This window comes from Canis lupus, chromosome 6 (genome assembly GCF_003254725.2).
Source record: "Canis lupus dingo isolate Sandy chromosome 6, ASM325472v2, whole genome shotgun sequence".
NCBI classification, from domain to species: domain Eukaryota; kingdom Metazoa; phylum Chordata; class Mammalia; order Carnivora; family Canidae; genus Canis; species Canis lupus.
Window position 1 is genome coordinate 47,172,036 of NC_064248.1, and position 17,111 is coordinate 47,189,146.

General features: G+C 40.3%; 1 protein-coding gene and 1 long non-coding RNA gene across 9 annotated transcripts in view; both read left to right on the forward strand.

Annotated features, from left to right (window-relative positions):
- LOC112640766 (uncharacterized) overlaps nucleotides 1-13,027 on the forward strand; it is a 49,412-nt gene extending 36,385 nt beyond the window's left edge. Inside the window, exons 4-5 of the long non-coding RNA XR_004816744.2 lie at nucleotides 10,832-11,102; nucleotides 12,837-13,027. This is a non-coding gene — a long non-coding RNA (uncharacterized LOC112640766). The remainder of the gene's footprint in view (nucleotides 1-10,831; nucleotides 11,103-12,836) is intronic.
- Nucleotides 13,028-14,905: 1,878 nt separating this feature from the next.
- The window catches only part of COL11A1 (collagen type XI alpha 1 chain), a 197,347-nt gene continuing 195,141 nt past the window's right edge, over nucleotides 14,906-17,111 (forward strand). For 7 of the 8 annotated variants that reach the window (XM_049111614.1, XM_049111616.1, XM_049111615.1 and 4 more), the window contains exon 1: nucleotides 14,929-15,284. In XM_049111614.1, the coding sequence (XP_048967571.1) occupies nucleotides 15,179-15,284 (106 nt within the window). In that variant the 5' untranslated portion in view covers nucleotides 14,929-15,178. Of the gene's footprint in view, nucleotides 15,285-17,111 lie in introns of all 8 variants that reach the window. The other variant, XM_025417466.3, reaches the window with a different exon arrangement.

The following is a 17,111-nucleotide window of genomic DNA, read 5'->3' on the forward strand; positions in this document are numbered from 1 at the left end:
TGAAACACTATAATACATTAAAATATATGAAATGTATGCTGGGAATCATTAAGCATTGATTTAACAAATTATTTCTGAAATGACTTGTTGGACATAGTATGGAAAGAATGTAAACCAATGGACTTCTAACAGCCTTTCAATGTATCTAAGTTATAATTTCAGTTACTCTTTAGTGTTTATTTTCCTTTAATTTGCCATTAGAAAAACTAACCATGTTTATGATCTGATATAAAGTTGTTTCCTTTCTTAAGGAAGAAACAATAAAGATAAAGTTTAGTTTCAGAAGTCAGACCCCTGGATATAATTTAGATAAAGGTTAGACAGAGAGTTAACTTGCTTTCTTTAATAAATCCACAGAATGAGGTAGTAGGTCTTCCTTGGCTACCTGTTGGATACAGAATAGAAGGTGCAGTTGACAGCTAAAAGGAGTTGTAGAAGCCTCAGTGACATTATGGCAGGCAGGAAGTGGTTTGGGAACTTTAAAAAGACAAGGATATCTAACATTTAACTGTAATTTGAAAAACCCAGTATTCCATAGAAAATTGCTGATTATAGCAGGCAACCAGGGAGTACTGGTGTGGAAAATAATCTGGATAGGTAGAAAAAAGTCACAGGATTTAGAGTACTGTTGAGAATACAGAAAGCTTTGGAAAGAGGTTGACTGGATGAAATGTCCCACCCACACTCCACCCTTGCCCATCCAAAAATACTGGAGAGTACCCAACTTTCCCACTGTATGTACAAGCAAGAAAATAATCCTTGTATTTGAATATTTACTTATTTATTTTTATTTTTATTTATTTTAAAGATTTATTTATTTATTTATTTATGAGAGAGAGGGAGAGGGAGAGGGAGAAGCAGGCTCTGTGCTGGGAGCCCGACACGGGACTGGATCCCGGGTCTCCAGGATCACGCCCCGGGCCAAAGGCAGGCGCCAAACCGCTGAGCCACCCAGGGATTCTCTGAATATTTATTTATTTTTAAAAATATTTTATTTATTTATTCATGAGGGACATAGAGAGAAACAGAGACACAGGCAGAAGGAAAAGCAGGCTCCCAGCAGGGAGCCCAATATGGGACTCGATTCCAGGACCCTGGGATCATGCCCTGAGGCAAGAAGCTCAACTGCTGAGCCACCCACGTGTCCTTGTATTTGAATATTTAAGTATAATGTCACTACTGGAAGACTTGAGGACTTTGAATTATCAAAAGTCATCCTGATTATGCTACCCTTCTAGTATAATAAAAAAAGATCATAATGTATTTCCAAAGGTTTGTAATCTAAATAAACAAAATAAAAAACTATTCATAAAAACTTTTATTAACTACTTGAGGGAGAGTATACTAGTTGCAACTTAAATGAAGAGCTAGTAGTGTGTGTACACAAGAAAGAATTCTTGTTTTTTTTTTCACAAGAAAGAATTCTGACTCTTCTAGGTAAATCAATAGTATCAAACATCCTTTAAAATACTACCAGTGATGTTAAAACACATAGACAATTATGTGTTAGATAAATAATAAATTTTAGTGGAAAGCTTATTAAAAAAAAAAAGATTAATACTTGGAAGGGTTAAATCTCATTTAATCCTTCAGAGAAGAAAGCAGAATAAATTTATGTTTACAGGATGTTCAAAGAATTCATTCAAAGTCAAGTCTTCCCTGTAGTTTTAGGCTAAGAGAGGCCAGTGTTTCACATAATGCTAGTAAATTTGAAGAATCTCTTTTATTTTTAAGATTTTATTTATTTATTTATTTGAGAGATAGAGAGGGTGTGCGAGAGGGATGTGGGGGTGGGCAGAGGCAGAAGGAGAAGCAGATTCCCGGGTTGGAGGGAGGCACACTGTGGGGCTGGATCCCAGGACCCTGAGATCATGATCTGAGCCGAAGGCAGATGTTTAACCAACAGAGCCATCCAGATACCCTAAATTTGGGGAATCTTAATCATACTTTTGAGAAAGTACTACTCCTCCACATGAGTGTATTTTAAAACATTTACTGTATTCTTATGGTGTAAATTTGAGGTCACTGTTTTCCTTTTGGTCAGAACACATCTCCAGGTCAATAACTGGTGTCAGTGCTTCCTAACTACACTTAAGGAAAATCTTAAATTAACCTGCATACAATAATATTATGGATTCTTCCCATTCCTTTTACTAATATTTGATGGAGAAAGGGAAAACAAGCTGGAAGCTGTGTGTGGAGACAGGGAGGAAGAAATATGATATGTACTCATGGATGAACAAGATATTTATAGCTGGGGCTATCAATATCATAGCTATGTTTTAATGATATTAAGAATAAAGGTACCTCTCTCTCAGTTACCTTGATAAGTTCACAGACATACCTTAGACTGAAATGATTGAGAAACAGTGATTTACACACCTGATTTAACTGAAAGTAACTATATTTCCTTAAAGTTTTTGTTTTCATACAATCACTAGGAAAGTACGATTTAAATATAATAAATGTTTAACTTTTTTCTTATAAATGTGTGAGTGTGTATGTGTATCTGAAATAATTTTATATTTACTTTTCTGGATAGTATGAAAGCGAATGATTTTTCCCATGGTAGAAGGCATACTAACATGGTTTTAAGGAGATTTGAATTCTAAAGCAAGTTCACCAACATATATGTGAATTCAGGTAACACCATTAACTAGTCTATCTTCAGTTCCTCATTTATAGAATAGGTTGATTGAATTTTTAAATCTTCAATATTTCTTTTAGGTCTGATATTCTTTGAAACAACATGTAATGAAGAACATTTTAAAATGAATTTTGTTAGCATGTTGATTTTTTGTTGAAATTTTAATGCTCTGTAAAAATGTATATTCTTTTATGTTTCCAATAGCAACCAGCACAGTAATGGTCAAATGCTACATTCTGGGAAATGTGTATTTAAAAAAATATATAGAAAACTCTTTGATTCATTATTTTTTCACACATTCAGCAAATTTTCTTTTTTCTTTTCTTTCTTTCTTTTTTTTTTTTTTTCCAGCAAATTTTCATTGCAGACTTAGTATACACGTTGAATTACCTCCTGGAGATAAAAAGAGCAGGAAAACAAAGTATTGTCATTAATGAGCAGTTTCTTGATATCCTGCTTGGCAAATTAATTTTACCATTTTCAGAAAATCTTTTTCAAAACAAATGACAGAGGAAAATACTATAAAATTATAAATTGCAATGGAAAAAGTACTTGATCTGAAAGTTAAATGTATCCTTATGAATGGGTAAGACAAAATTCATATTTTAGAAGTTGTTACCAAAAACTATAGAATCTAAGCAGGTAAAGGGATATGGAAAATTCCACCTGGGATGAAGTGAGTCTAAAAATCCAGTTCCATTGCTTCAAAGATCAGTTATTATGGGACAATGTAAATATGGGAGAAAAAAAATCTGATCATGAAACCAAACTGACTCCTTTCTTTGTGACTAATACTCTATTTCTGGAAAATATGCATTTCAAAGCACCATGAAGAGCTGAAATTATGAAAGAGGAATTCAAAGGTTTGAAAGCTCAGCTGGTCTGAGGTGAGGAAAAGAATGTGGGGTTTGAAACACCAAAGTAAATTACTCTAAGAGTGAACACTGGGAAATGAAGGACCATACCCTAGAATGACCCTTTCCGGGGTCAGGATTTATTGAATGTTACTCTTTATGACTGTTAAACTTCAAGGCATTTCTTTAATCAAAATCTTTCTCATTTATACTAAATCGTTTTTGGATGAAAATATTTAGTTTGAAACAACTTCATTATTTTTCAAAAAAAAGAGATTTCATTACAATTTACTCTTAACAAAACTCTGGATCCTTATTTAGTATTAGCATAAGCATAGTTACAGGAACATGACACACATTTTAAGAAGAAAAGCAGCAATATACAATGAAGAACATTTTAAACTATCGTTGTCTTTTTGAACGTCAAAATCAATTTTATTGGAATGGGGATTTTTGTTGAAATTTAAAAATACATTCAATCCCTTGCTTTCCACCTAAGCATTAAAAACGTGATAAACACATGACCATAGAGAACTTTATTTTGAATGCTTAGCCTTGAGTCAGACAAATATTTTCAATTAGTGTTCCAGGAGTCAAATCTCCTGTCTAATTTAAATCAGCGTCATTAAAGCTATCATCTCTGTCAGAAAAAAATTAAAGCTAGCACATCTGCAAGGCAGCGCAGCTCGCCAAGTCCCACTGTCTGCAGGCAGGCTGCCCAAACAAACAAAAAGTAAATAAATAAAATAACGAATGTCACTTTTAGTCATTTGTGCTGAAGCACAGTACTACTCTTTGCTTGAATGGTGCTAGTGGAGGGAGTTCAAAAACAGGAAATGAACAGGGAAAAAGAGGTTCTTTCACGAATTACTGACTCTCTAGACACCAAACTGCTTTTACCTCTGAATTCTCTGCTTGTAAAAATGCTAATTCACCTTTACTCTGGAAAAATAAAAAAATATGATACAAATTAGTAGTCTGATATGACTTAACATGTAAATGTTACTTTTATCTTTTTGATGATCTTTCTTTGTCAAAGTTTGTCTTGCTAAAGAATCATCTGAAAAAGATAGGCTCCTTATTATTAACCCCTCTCTAAAAGATGCTATTTCTCAGGGATGCTAATCTCAGAGATTGTCTCTGAAAATAGTCTAGTTTCATGCGTGGATGAAAAGTGTCTACCCTTATTTATTTAAGAGCTCCAGTATGAAAAAAAAAAAAAATAAAACTACTAAAATAGTAGAAAATGACATTTTGGGTTTCTAATTTTCATAAAATTTCTTAAATTACTTTAAAAAAATCAAGGGCCTTAAATGAGAGGAAAAATGCATTTTTAGTGCATGGACTGTTTTTAATTTTTTCCAACCTCCTTCAATTGACTACAGCATGAAAAGAAACCAAAAAACTATTTCACACTAAATGTACTGTAGGAAGGGAGTGGTCCTAGTGGTTAAAGAGTGGGACTTGTAGCTCAGTTTTTTGAGTTCTATTTCTGACTTAATCCCTGGCAAATTCTGTGGTTTTGTGATAGTTGCTTAGATGGTCATATATGGGTTTGCCTATCTGACAACTGGGTGTTGTGAATGCTCTGGAGTCCTAGTAAAAGCAAAGTGAAACAGAGACTTGCATTAAATTGATCCCACTGTTTTTAGCATAATCCTTAAAATGTTTTATTTCAGGTTTGTCTTCATAATATTCTCTGGAACCTACCATATCTAGTGTCTACCAAATATAGAAATTGTGCCCATCCTTCCCTATCCAACCTGAACACCATCTTGTCCTAGTTAGTAAAGTTCATTTGGTTGTGAGAAATAGGAATCTCTTCTGGCTAGGTTAGGTCACAAAGGAAATTTTTCTTCCACTTATGAAAGAGTTCATTTATCACACTTTTGTTATTGAGATTACTGAGACTTGCTGTAAGTGTGGGTCACCATTCAGAGTAGTAAATACAGATTTCAATTAATTTGCTTTATATATATTCTATAGGATATCTTACACAAGAACCAAAACATGACGAGTTTACTTTGCTATCTGATAGGTGCAGTGAATGGCATTTACTGTAGACAAAATGTTGTATCCCTCCCAAATTCTTATATTGAAATCTAATCCCTGATGTGATGGTATTTGGAGGTGGGGCCTTTGTGAGGTAATTAGGTTACAAGGTATAGCATTTGCAAATGGGTTTAGTGCTTTTATAATGGAGGCCTCAGAGAGCTTCTTTGCCCCTTGTGTCATGTAAAGTTATAGTGAAATGATAGTCATCTATGAACCAGGAAGCGGGTCCTCACTAGATGCCAAATCTGATAGCATTGTGATCTTCTACTTCCCAGCTCCCAGAACAGTGAGAAATAAATTTTTGTTGTTTATAGGTTACCCAATCTATAGTATTTTTGTTATGATAGCCCAAGCAGACTATTTTTCTTTCAAAAGTATCTCAATTCTGATCAATAAAAGTAAAGTAGGCTATTGCTGTCCTAGTTGAAGCTATGTACACATCCCTGCTTCTTAGAGCTGTGAATAAACTCGTCCCTGACCTTGTCTTCTTGTTACATATTTTGTTAGTGATAGAAAGACATATATTGGTAAATTTATGTCCCACAGCTCTGTATCGCTCCTAAAATACCACTTTAGAAAGTAGAAAATCAGTCTATACCAAATTTGCCAGTATAATAATATTTTCTCCAGATTCTACTATTATTATAGTTGAAATACATGGAAGAATAACAATTTCTTGATTCTAATATTTTTTATATAAATCTTGATTTCTCTGCATGTGCTCTTCATTTTACAAACATTGTTTGTAAACAATGTTATAAATTGTTATAAACAAACAATATTTATATATAACAGTCTTTTAAAAACAAATATTTAGTATAGTATGGGGGAAGAGAATAATCTCAAATTTCTCTGAGAGAGCTCCAAGAACAGTTGAGCAGTCCAAAATGATAAAATAAAGCCTATGTGTGCATATATACAGACATATATATACATATATACACATATATGTGTGTGTATATATAATATACACATTTATAAAATATTTATTTATTTATTTATTTATTTATTGTGAGCAATTGGCTTATGTGGTCATGGAGGCTGAGAAGTTTCATGATCTGCCTCAAGTGATATAACTCAGTTGGAATCCAAAGGTTTGATAACCAGGGAAGTAAAGAGTATAAATAAGTCTCAGTCCTAGAGCAAAAGGCAATGAGCTGAGCTGAGATGTCTCAGCTAAATGTTTGTCCTTAAAGCAGGAGAAAGGGGTATGTGGGGCACCTGGCCAGCTCAGCCAGTGAAGTATGCAACTCTTGCTCTTGGAGTTGAGAGTTTGAGCCCCACGATGGATGTAGAGATTGTTTAAAGATATTAAAAAAGAAAAAGGAGAAGAGGGTCAGAAAAGTAAGAAAATGCATCATGGAAAAACACTTACTCAAATATTTTCTTAGACAACTCCCTATCTTTAACACTTCTCACTTACAATGACTGCTAAAAGTCTATTTTTTCCTGTTTCCATTATGTTCTTTCATCATCGCTTTCTTTCTTCTACTGCTCTGAGTTTCTCCCTTAAGATATGTAATTTTCTCCCCTGCTGATTGCTTTTCTTGCAAAAATACTCCATCTTTTATTCTTGTTCTAGCCCCTAAAATTCTGAGGAATAAAATTCTCTGGCAATGGAAGATTCAAGAAAATGTCTTAGTAATAGATATGGAATGTAAATGGACTCAAAGATGTCCACAGGCTACCAGAATAATAGTCTGGTTAGGCATTCCTTGTAAATATTTCCCAGGAATATTGCTAAAGACAAGGATGATGAAGACTGAGCCAGGTTTTCAAGAAGTAGTAAGAAGTATCTTTCCTGGTGTAGTCAGAGGCTAAATAAGTACATATTTGTTCAGAGCACTATAATATCCATCACAAAATCTCTGGATAATGTTTACATTCATAAAGTTATTTATCTGAGATACCAAGATATATATATTGTGGGTGTGCATTTATGTGTGTATTTAAAATATTTCTGATCATTACATGATCAAATTTTATGTAAGTTATAATCTTAAATAAAGATCCATTTAAAGCAGTACTAAGAATGGAGATCTTGTAAAAAAATCACTTTCTATAAGTAATAACAGTTATTCCCAAAGTAGGATGCCTTATTTCCTAATTAAGTGACTTATTAATAGATTTGTCTTTCTCTACCCAAACATTAAGATTCTAGGATTTCGGCCAATATCCCATTCAAATATGATGAAATCACTTTCCATATATATGACATATTTTTGAGAATAACTCATGGCACTATTTTTGCTGGTCTGTATTTGCAGTACAATATGAATGTGTATGCATATGAATTAAGAAATTGTCACCAATGATTTGACATTTTTATATGAATTCCTTGACATTTTCTTTCTTTCATTCTTACCATTCATCAAAATTTACTCAGATATCCTGCTTCAGAATTATTGGATAGGAATAGCAAGAGAAGACTATAGGAAGCAGTGCTGGTTGGTTGTCAATATGAAAGTTCACAGAGGTTAGACACAAAGCGTACAATTCCTTATTATCATGAAATGGTAGAGATGAGGAGGAGATCTAAACTTGATGGGATTTTATCGGCGGAACAAATCCTTCTGAAGTCTGAACACTGATTTGGTAAAATATCCCAGTAAACCGTGCTTCAAGAAATGTGTCAAACTTTGTCTTGATTATCCACACCTCAAAAATCTTGTTTCATCAGTGGTGCTGGTGTTTTGTCTTCCTTCCAGGTTGGTAAGAGCCCCGTGGTATTGACAGTATCTTCCTGGGAGTCCAATCCTAGCATGGGTCTCAGGAATATAATGACTCATAACTAGAGTCCCAATGCTTTAAAATAATGGACTGGAGTAACTGGGGGACAAGCATTAAGGAGGGCATGTGATGTGATGAGCAGTGGGTGTTATACTGTATGTTGGCAAACTGAATTTGAATAGAAAAATGAAACAAAATAAAATAATGGGCAAAATCACTTAAACAGGCTCTGTTGCATTTTAAAGCTGCATTAAAGTGCACAATTACGTGTCAACAAAAGCATACAGAGTTCAATGAAAAGAGGAAACCAAGGCATTCAAGTGACAACATAGAATGAACATGTAGTTCAGAAGGAAATGTGTAGTCTAGAAGGAAATATTTATCTAAGGCATGATATATCATAAGCCTCAAAGTTTCAAAATTTTGAGTTAGAAGTTCATATGTAATACTTGTAACTTTCCACATGTGCCGTGCATTTACAAAATGTTAATACAATTATGATATTTCTTCTGTTTAACGTATTTAATGTCTTTTTTTCCTTTCTCTTCTTAGAAAGCATAAAATGACTCAAGGTTAATGTCAGTAGTGTTTCCTGTCTGCAGCAGTGTGTAAAGTTATAAAGTGATTTTAAAATCCCAGAAGAGAGTGCAACTTGAGAGTTGGCATTGAGATAAACAGAACTTATCTTCATTAATCTTTAAGAATAGGTTTTTTATTTCTTAGAAATTTATTCAAACATATAAATCTTGAGTTAGATTTATATATATTGTTTTAAGGCTATAAGTAAGGTCAATAACATTTCCTTTCCTTATTTTAAGATTTGTAATGCTGGAGATTTTATTCATTTTAATAGTTTATATCCAAGAAAATTTTTTTTTTACCATCCGAACAAAAGCAATGATTTATTGGTAATGGCAATGGATGGAATATTGACAGTCTCTGATGAGAATCAAGCAATTATCCAGGAGCTGTAGATCTGATTACATTATGGTCTTCCAGTGTCTTTTGTATCTTAGTTGCTTTCTCCTACTTTTTATGCCTACTATAAAATACAAAAAAAATACATATTCTATAAATTCATTATTTATAACGAAAAAATAATGAGAACAGGTGTGAAATAAAGTTTTTGTCACATATTTTGTTTCTGGATTCCTAGTTTGAACTCTGAGTGTGCCTAACTTCTTCCTTAAAATGAAACTATTAAAATCGCCACATCCCTGCCTCATGAAGATAGATATGAAGACCAACAGGAACAAAACTAAGAATTTTAAATAAAAGTCATTATAATGACAAGAGTGTTTTACATTTAAAAGTATACCTTCAAAAAAAAAAAAGTATACCTTCATATAAAGTATTGCTTGTTCTGTAACCATTTAAATCCATATGTGATTTTCAGTCTTAACAGATTACATTGTGAAAACTTTTGAAATAGGATCTACTGTTTGTGCAGCATTTGAATGTGCAATAATTTGACCATACCAGTACTGGCAGAAAATACAATATTGGGAGGGTTATTAAACACTGTTTCTGCAAAACAAATTAAGTTGGAGTTATTCATCACAGATGTTTTAAAAATCAGATCTATTTTGATATTTAACCGTATTTTGCCAGCCTTAAATCTTGTAGTTGGCATTTGTTGTTGCATCAAGAGAACGTATAAGACTGTCATATAAAAATAACAGAAATGTTGTATATAATTCAGAAATGTGTCTTATGTGAGTCTTCAGTTTCCAAAGCACATGCATTTGGTTCCAGAATGAAATGAATTGCTACAAACGGTGGAGGCACAAAACAGACCACATATGGCTGTCTGGAAATAATAATCATTTTAAGTTGAAAATACTGACAAATGCCAGTGGGGTAGATAACTCCTTGAAGACAGGGTAGAGGTGGAAAGAAGGAGTCTGTTTGTTTGAGAAGGTGTAACAATCATTGTGGTTCCTTTTATTATTTATATTATGAAATGATGTGTCCAAAAAAACTATTTGTATGAGTACATTCTTAAGAAGAAATAATCCCTTTAAAGAAACTAAAATCCTTACCTTCAGCAACCTCATTTTATTAGGAGCAGCCAGTGTGAATCAAGATGAATACTACTCTAATGATAGTTGGGGCGCCATGTGCAGTGAAACACCATTGGTGTGGCACTTCTTTTGGCCACGACACGTGATTCATTAAAATGTTTAAAATCCCATCTTCTACTTTTTACTGATAGAGATGTTGATGCTGTCCTGTACCACTTGGTAAAAAGTCGTGTTATATTTTTGCTGACACACAGGAGCTTAGTAAATGCCGAACTTATTCAATTAAGAAGAAAAAAAAGATACAGAGAGTAAAAATATCTTGACAAAGGTCCAAAAAATATCCCAGTTTTCACCCTGAATCATTCTATTCTGGTTCCTCTTTTCTACTCTGGACAATTATGAGAAAGAACTAGGATGACAAATATAGCTAACGAAAGGATATTTTTAAGAGAGATGCACATGCATGTACAAGGCCATGCTCCTTGGTTGTGGTGAGTTCACTTATATTTTGTTTTCTTTAGGATATTTTAAACGGGATGGGTCAATCATTTCTGAATTGACTCCTTCAACACTCCAACAGACCAAACTTTTCATCTGCAGAGTATGTTTGATCATGGAAATTGGACTAAATTTGGATTTCTCTGAAGTTCTGTAAGTTGTTTCACAGGAAAGGTGCCAAAAAATACCCAGTCATCACTGTGGGGTACTTGTGACGTAGGATGAACTATGGAAATAAACTTTTCTGTCCTCTCCCCACTCCCGCTTTTTGCAGTACAATGGCCCATCTGTGAGGTAAGAGGGACTAACACCATTTTTAAACAGAGCCTAATTTTCAGCCTCTCATGTATTAGAAAAACTGTAAAATAAATGTCAAACTGCTTAGTCATTTCTTTCTTAAAATAATTGACCTAAGTTCAGAAAAGGGCAAGAAAGACAAACCATTAGGCACAGTAAGAGAGGGATTATATTCAACAGCAATTTTCTTTGAAACATTTTAAGTATTTCTGATGTGTGCAAGAGTTTCCCACCCCCGTAATAATTTCTCATTCAAGAAGTCAAATCTGATGCAATGATTTTAGTTATATAGTAAGATGTTTGGAGAAAATGTATATAAATATCCTAGGCATATATATATATATATATAAGTATTTTATATATAATATACATATTATATATGTCAATATCTATGTTACATATAACAAAAATAGGAAGGATAAAACATCAGTATGAGAAAATATGAATGTCAGATGATCTAAAAGATGATGCATCTTTTCTAAAATCTTGCTACTTAATCTATATCTTCTTTCCCCTAATTCTACCTGTAACGATTTAGCTCTTATTATATTAGATTATTTCTATCTCCCATACTTTACTACTATTTGTATTAGGGCCATCCAGCACTGGACCAGGTTTCTTCATTCCCAGTTGGCTTTTGAGGTCTCCATATTTAAGACACTGGTTCTCAATCTGTATCCCCTGATTCTTAGGGATTTGTGAGGAGCTTAAGGGAGATAGAAACTTTTCACAATGTTCACTAAAGCTCCACGAATTCTGAAGACTGCCTAGAACATTTAAATTCCCCCAATCTGACGTCCCAATCTATTATCAGATTATTTCTCTGAGAAGCCAGAATGGACAATCAACCTAAAATACTCCTACAAAAGAAGCGACTCTTTTTTTTTTTTCTCTCTAAACTTTCCCTGCTTTTGAAAGACTTACAATCCGAACGAATTCTACAAAGCTAGGCAAATATCTCCAACGCTTCTTAATGTGACAAGATAAGAAATGCTATCTAGCTAATGGTGCTCCAAATTAAAGGCCTATGTCCAGGACACTGTTTTTCTGTTACATTCTGAATCTGTGTATGAACAGCAAGGACTGCCTGAAAGGTGACCTGGGAAGTGACGTCCTTGGAAGTGATCTCTTGCGAAGTTGAAGGCGGTGAAGTGTGCATCTTCCAGCTTTCCTCTATACCCTTTGTTGTTAGGTGTTACCCTTTCTTTTGCTGAATTCATCTCCTGTAAATGCATGAGCCTGCTTCTGGGAGCCTCTAGGTCTGGCAGCTGGCTGCAGACTACAGGAGTTAGACAGAAATACCGACTCCTTACCATGAATCTACTATATTTCCTTCCAGAGGCGTTAATTCAGACCCAGGTTATGCCTAGCTGGGCGGTGGCCAGAGGAATTTAGACCACAGAGTACAGAAAGCATAGAGTAGAAATAACTCTATTCACCCAAGACACTTTGCCTGAAAGGACCCTTTCACCCTAGTGAGAAGGCCTGAGATGTGACCAGAAGGTGGGGCTTGCTAGACTGACTGCATCATTTCTCACCTTCTAGAGCAGTATCAGGCCATGGAATTCTCAGTAAATCAGGAGAGCTACTGAGAAACAGTTTGGAATATCATTCTACAGGTTGCTGCAGGTGCTGTTAACTATCTCTGGCTATTGAGTTGGTTTAGGAATCTGGTAGCCTCACAAATACCTATTTCTAAACTTTGTATTTATTTTGCTCTTTTACTTCTAGGAGAAGACCTATAAAACAAGTTCAGAAATACACAAAGAACCGAACAGAAAAGTCGTGTTTCGGAAAGTTTGGCAACTGAAAATTTCCTTTTTTTTATTTTGAGAAAAATGAAGGATACCTAAGATGGCAAAATGACCTATATTTCCATCATAAGGTGCTTAATTTGTAATTGCACTTGCCACATTTAAACATAATTGGATATTTAATCATTCTATAAAACTATATTAGCAACTAGAGGTTGGAGAAGTTAGTTGGTGACTTTTCTCTGTAGCCAATATAAGGCATCCCAAACATTCGCCGGTAGCATTTCTAACATAAAGTGGGGTTTTCATTTGTTTTAAAGTGTTATCGAAGAGGTAAATTTCTTGATGTGGGAATGTCTTTGTCACAGATGGTGACAGTCATGTTGCAGGTATTTTTGGCTTTAGTATTAGTTGCTTTCCTCATTTTATATGCCTCATCTATGTTGTTAAACAATTCCATCTTGGACCTCCACCTAGTCTCTGTAAACCTTCCTTCCAACTTCTACACCAAGTGAATGGATTATCTGATTAATCTAATGGATCTAATGAGGTGTGTTTCGATAACAGAGAATCTAGGTTCCTAGAGATTAGTGGACGTATGTGCCTCATAAACTTAGTTGAGAATCCTTAAGCACTGAGAGGTCTTAAATACTCAGCGCAGTCCTGGTCAAAGTGTCCAGTCTTTGTCAACGGGAAAAATGTATTCATTCACTCAGCCCATCTCTACTGCGCGCCTAATGTATGTATGCTGGCTACCTTGTTGGGATCTGTTCCAGAAAATTTTTGAAAGCGACATCTCAGGAAATATTAAGGAACACAAAGGAGCCAAGAGGAGGGCATAATTTAAGCTTGGAAAAAATGACCAGGTAATCTATAGTCCAGGTTTAAGGGGATTACTTTGGGGGAGGGTAAATAGAAGGAATTTAGATACCTGCCCCTTACTATTTCAACTCTGTGGAGTGCCCAGGCTCTCAGCCCCTGAGGCCCTTTACAGGAGCTGTGGGCCTAAACGCTTGGGCATCTCTCTGCTAGTTGCCTTGCTTGTCCTTCCTCCTCCCGCTTGGCCCCCTCATTGGAGACCAGGTCAGAATCAGCTGGAAAATCAAATCACTCACCCCCTCAATGTCAGCTCCCATACATCTCTTTCTCCTCCTGCCTCAAAGTACAGTTCGGCTCTTTAAGAGACCAGACTGAATGCAGGTAGTGCAGAGCTTAAGCATCTAAGAGAGGAACTTGTCAGGTTCAGAACTGGAAGGGAGGCCGGCTTCAGTCTAAGATCGGGGGTGGGGTGGGGGGTGACCTCTTGGGTCCCTGCAACTCACCTTCATCCCTTTCTTCTAATTCTCAGTTTAAAAATGAATAAAATGAAATAAAGTAAAAAACACAGATCCCTTCCGGAGCAAGGGAGCCCCGAGTCGCGGGTCCCACGCCCGCCACCCGAGGGGTGTGCGCCCGGGTCGGCCCCGCGGCCGCGCTGCTCCCTCCCCCGCCGGCGACGAGCCTCACGGACGGCCGCGGGCGGACAAGTAGCTGTTTTTATTGAATACAGAAGCTCCTTGAGAGCTCTGCGGGCTCCGGGGCTCTCCTGCCATTCCTTTCATTCCCGAGGTGCAGGAGCCAAGCACGCGTCCCGCGTAACTCCCTCCCACTTCTTGTCGGGGCTCCGGGCGGGCGGGGAGGGCGGGGGCGCGGGGGGGCGAGGGGGGGTGGCCGGGGGTCCGGGGGCGCAGGGGGCGCGGGGGGCCGGCCGGGGGGCTCGGAGGGCTTGGGGGCCGGGGGGACGCGGGCGGTCACGGGGGACGCGGGGTCCGGGGGGCGCGGGGAGCCGGGGGGGGGTGTCGCGGGGGGCGCGGGAGCCGGGGGCCGGGGGGCCGGGCCTGCGGGGCGGCGGGGGGCGGGGTCGCGGCCGCCGGGCGCGTGTGATTGGGTGGGCCCCGCGGCGGGCCGGGCCGGGCCGAGGGGGGCGCGGAGGGCAGTGGGCGGGGGAGGGGGCTGCCCGGGGCCCCGCGGCCGGCCCACTGACGGCATGAAGCCTTTAGGGGCGCGCAGTCGTGTCGGGTCGTCGGCGGGAGCCCCGCGCGAGCCTGCAGTGTGAGCGCAGGGCCCCGCGGAGGAGCCTCGGGGTCGCGGCCGGCGGGGCGGCGGAGGGAGAGGAGGGGGCGAGGCGCAGGCAGGCAGCACAGCGTCGGGTGCCCGGGAGGAGCCGTCTGCCCCCTCCTCGATGGCCGCGTAGCGGGCCCCGACGACGCGGTGCGGGGGACGAGGTCGGTGCGCGGCCGCAGTTGGCGGGTCGAGGTCGCGGCTGGAGCGGGGCCGGAGATGGAGCGGAGGCCGTCTCGGTGGAGGACGCGGCGGTGGCCCTGGGGGCTCACCGCGGCCGCCCTCGCGCTGACTTGCCTCCTCCAGGCTGCAGGGGTCGGCGGAGGTAAGGACAAAGCCCCGGCCGGGGGGGGCGTCGGCCTCTGTGGCCCGGGCCCTCCGCTCTGCCCCCCGCCCCCGCCCCCGCCCCCCGAGACCGTCCGGATGCTGCCGCCCGCGCGCCGGAGCGAGGCCGGAGAGACCCGGACGAGGCGGGACGCGAGCGGGGCGGAGGCCGCGGCGGCGCAGACCTGTCAGGCGCGGCCCGGGGATGCCCGCCCCGGGCCAGGGATGTCACCTGGGGCGCCGGCACCGCACCCGGCCCGGGCCTGACACGGGCCCCTGCGCGGCCCCGGAGCGCGGCTGCTGCTCTCCTCACATCCCACCTAGGGGGGGTCCTTGTAGGGCTGAGCGGAGGAGGAGAAAATCTAGAGAAAGGGTAGAACAGGGACCTTGATAAAGTTCTTTGTGTGAAACAAAGTACAAACGGGCTCTTTTACGTTTAGGGAGAGAAGAGAAAGCAGAGGTGCTGAGTCTAGGAGACTGAGCACACGGAGTGTGAGTGTGAGTGTGAGAGTGTGTGTGTGTGTGTGTGTGTGGCATTCGGAAGAGATCTTAAGTGGAAGAAAAAACTGGCAGGTTCTAAAGCAGGGGCTGAAGATGGGGAGAGCCCCTCTCCCCCCGCGACCCCCACCCGCCCCCGCCCCCGCCCCCGCCCCCCCGCTTCTTCTTGCAGGTTGGACGTGCAGTTCCCTTGGAGAAGGATGAAAGTCGCCGAGCCAGGGGGGCGGGGGAGGAGGACCAGGCTTCGGGAGGGGAGAGGAGGGGGCCTGGGATGCGGTGGGAGGGGAGAGGTGAGGAAAAGGCTCTACGTGGCACCAGCAACCGCTCCGTGGCCCGACCTGCTGGGAGGACGGCAGCCCCGTCAGGACCCGAGGAGGGAGAGCGCCCGCACTCCTCCCCCGCCCCCCCGCCCCTCCCCGCCCCCTCCCCGGGCCTCGGGCTGCGGCGGCCCGTTAGGTGCCGCAGCCCCGGCTGGCGGGCGGAGGCCTGGGGCGCTTGGAGGAGAAGAGCGAGCTTTGTCGGGTGCACAGACGAGTGGGGGGTAGCAAGGAGGGTGGCGAGGATTGGCTGAGGGCGAGACAAGTTGTCAACCCCAAATGCGCAGGCTTTAGCGGGAACCTGAGTGTGGCCCTGCTGGATGCCCAGACCTGCGTTCTCCCGAGTGGGAATCGGCGCTCCCGGGCCGAGCCCTGGAAGCCGGGCCGCGCTCCTCCCCGAGCTCGGCGGTGCTCACCTTCCTGGGCAGCGGGCGCCGCCGGCTGATCCTTCTGCTTGGCTTTTCCCGGGGAGATAGAGCCAGAGCCTCAAATGTAAATTGTGCTTGGATTTTGTTACAAGTCATGCCGATCATTTGGATTCATTCATTCATGCCGATGTGTTCGAGGATACATAGTAAGAGCCTTTGAAAGTGGAATCCATCAAAAGTTTGCTTTTTACCTTTGGTACCTGGTCACCCAGCTGGGCTGGTCAATTTCTGTCGGCAGTTCTGCCCTCTGCTGGTTTTATTTATTATTTGGGATTTTTTTTTTTTTTTTTTTTTAAGCATCTGCCTTAGAACACAGGGTCTCTTCAAGTACTTGTAACTGCGGTGATGCCGGCAAAAGACACTCCGTTAAGAAAGAGCAGATCTACTATTTCTTTTTCAGCTGGTTACACACACATTTGGACAATGTATCGCAATGCCAGCTCTTGATTTAAAAATATAGAAACCAAATTTTCTTCAATGAAGATGGATGAGATATATAAACTCAAGAGACACTGTTGTAGACATCCAGGGCTTATTTCAGGGCAGATATTTATGTTTCTCTTCCACACTTGGCCTTCCTTCAAG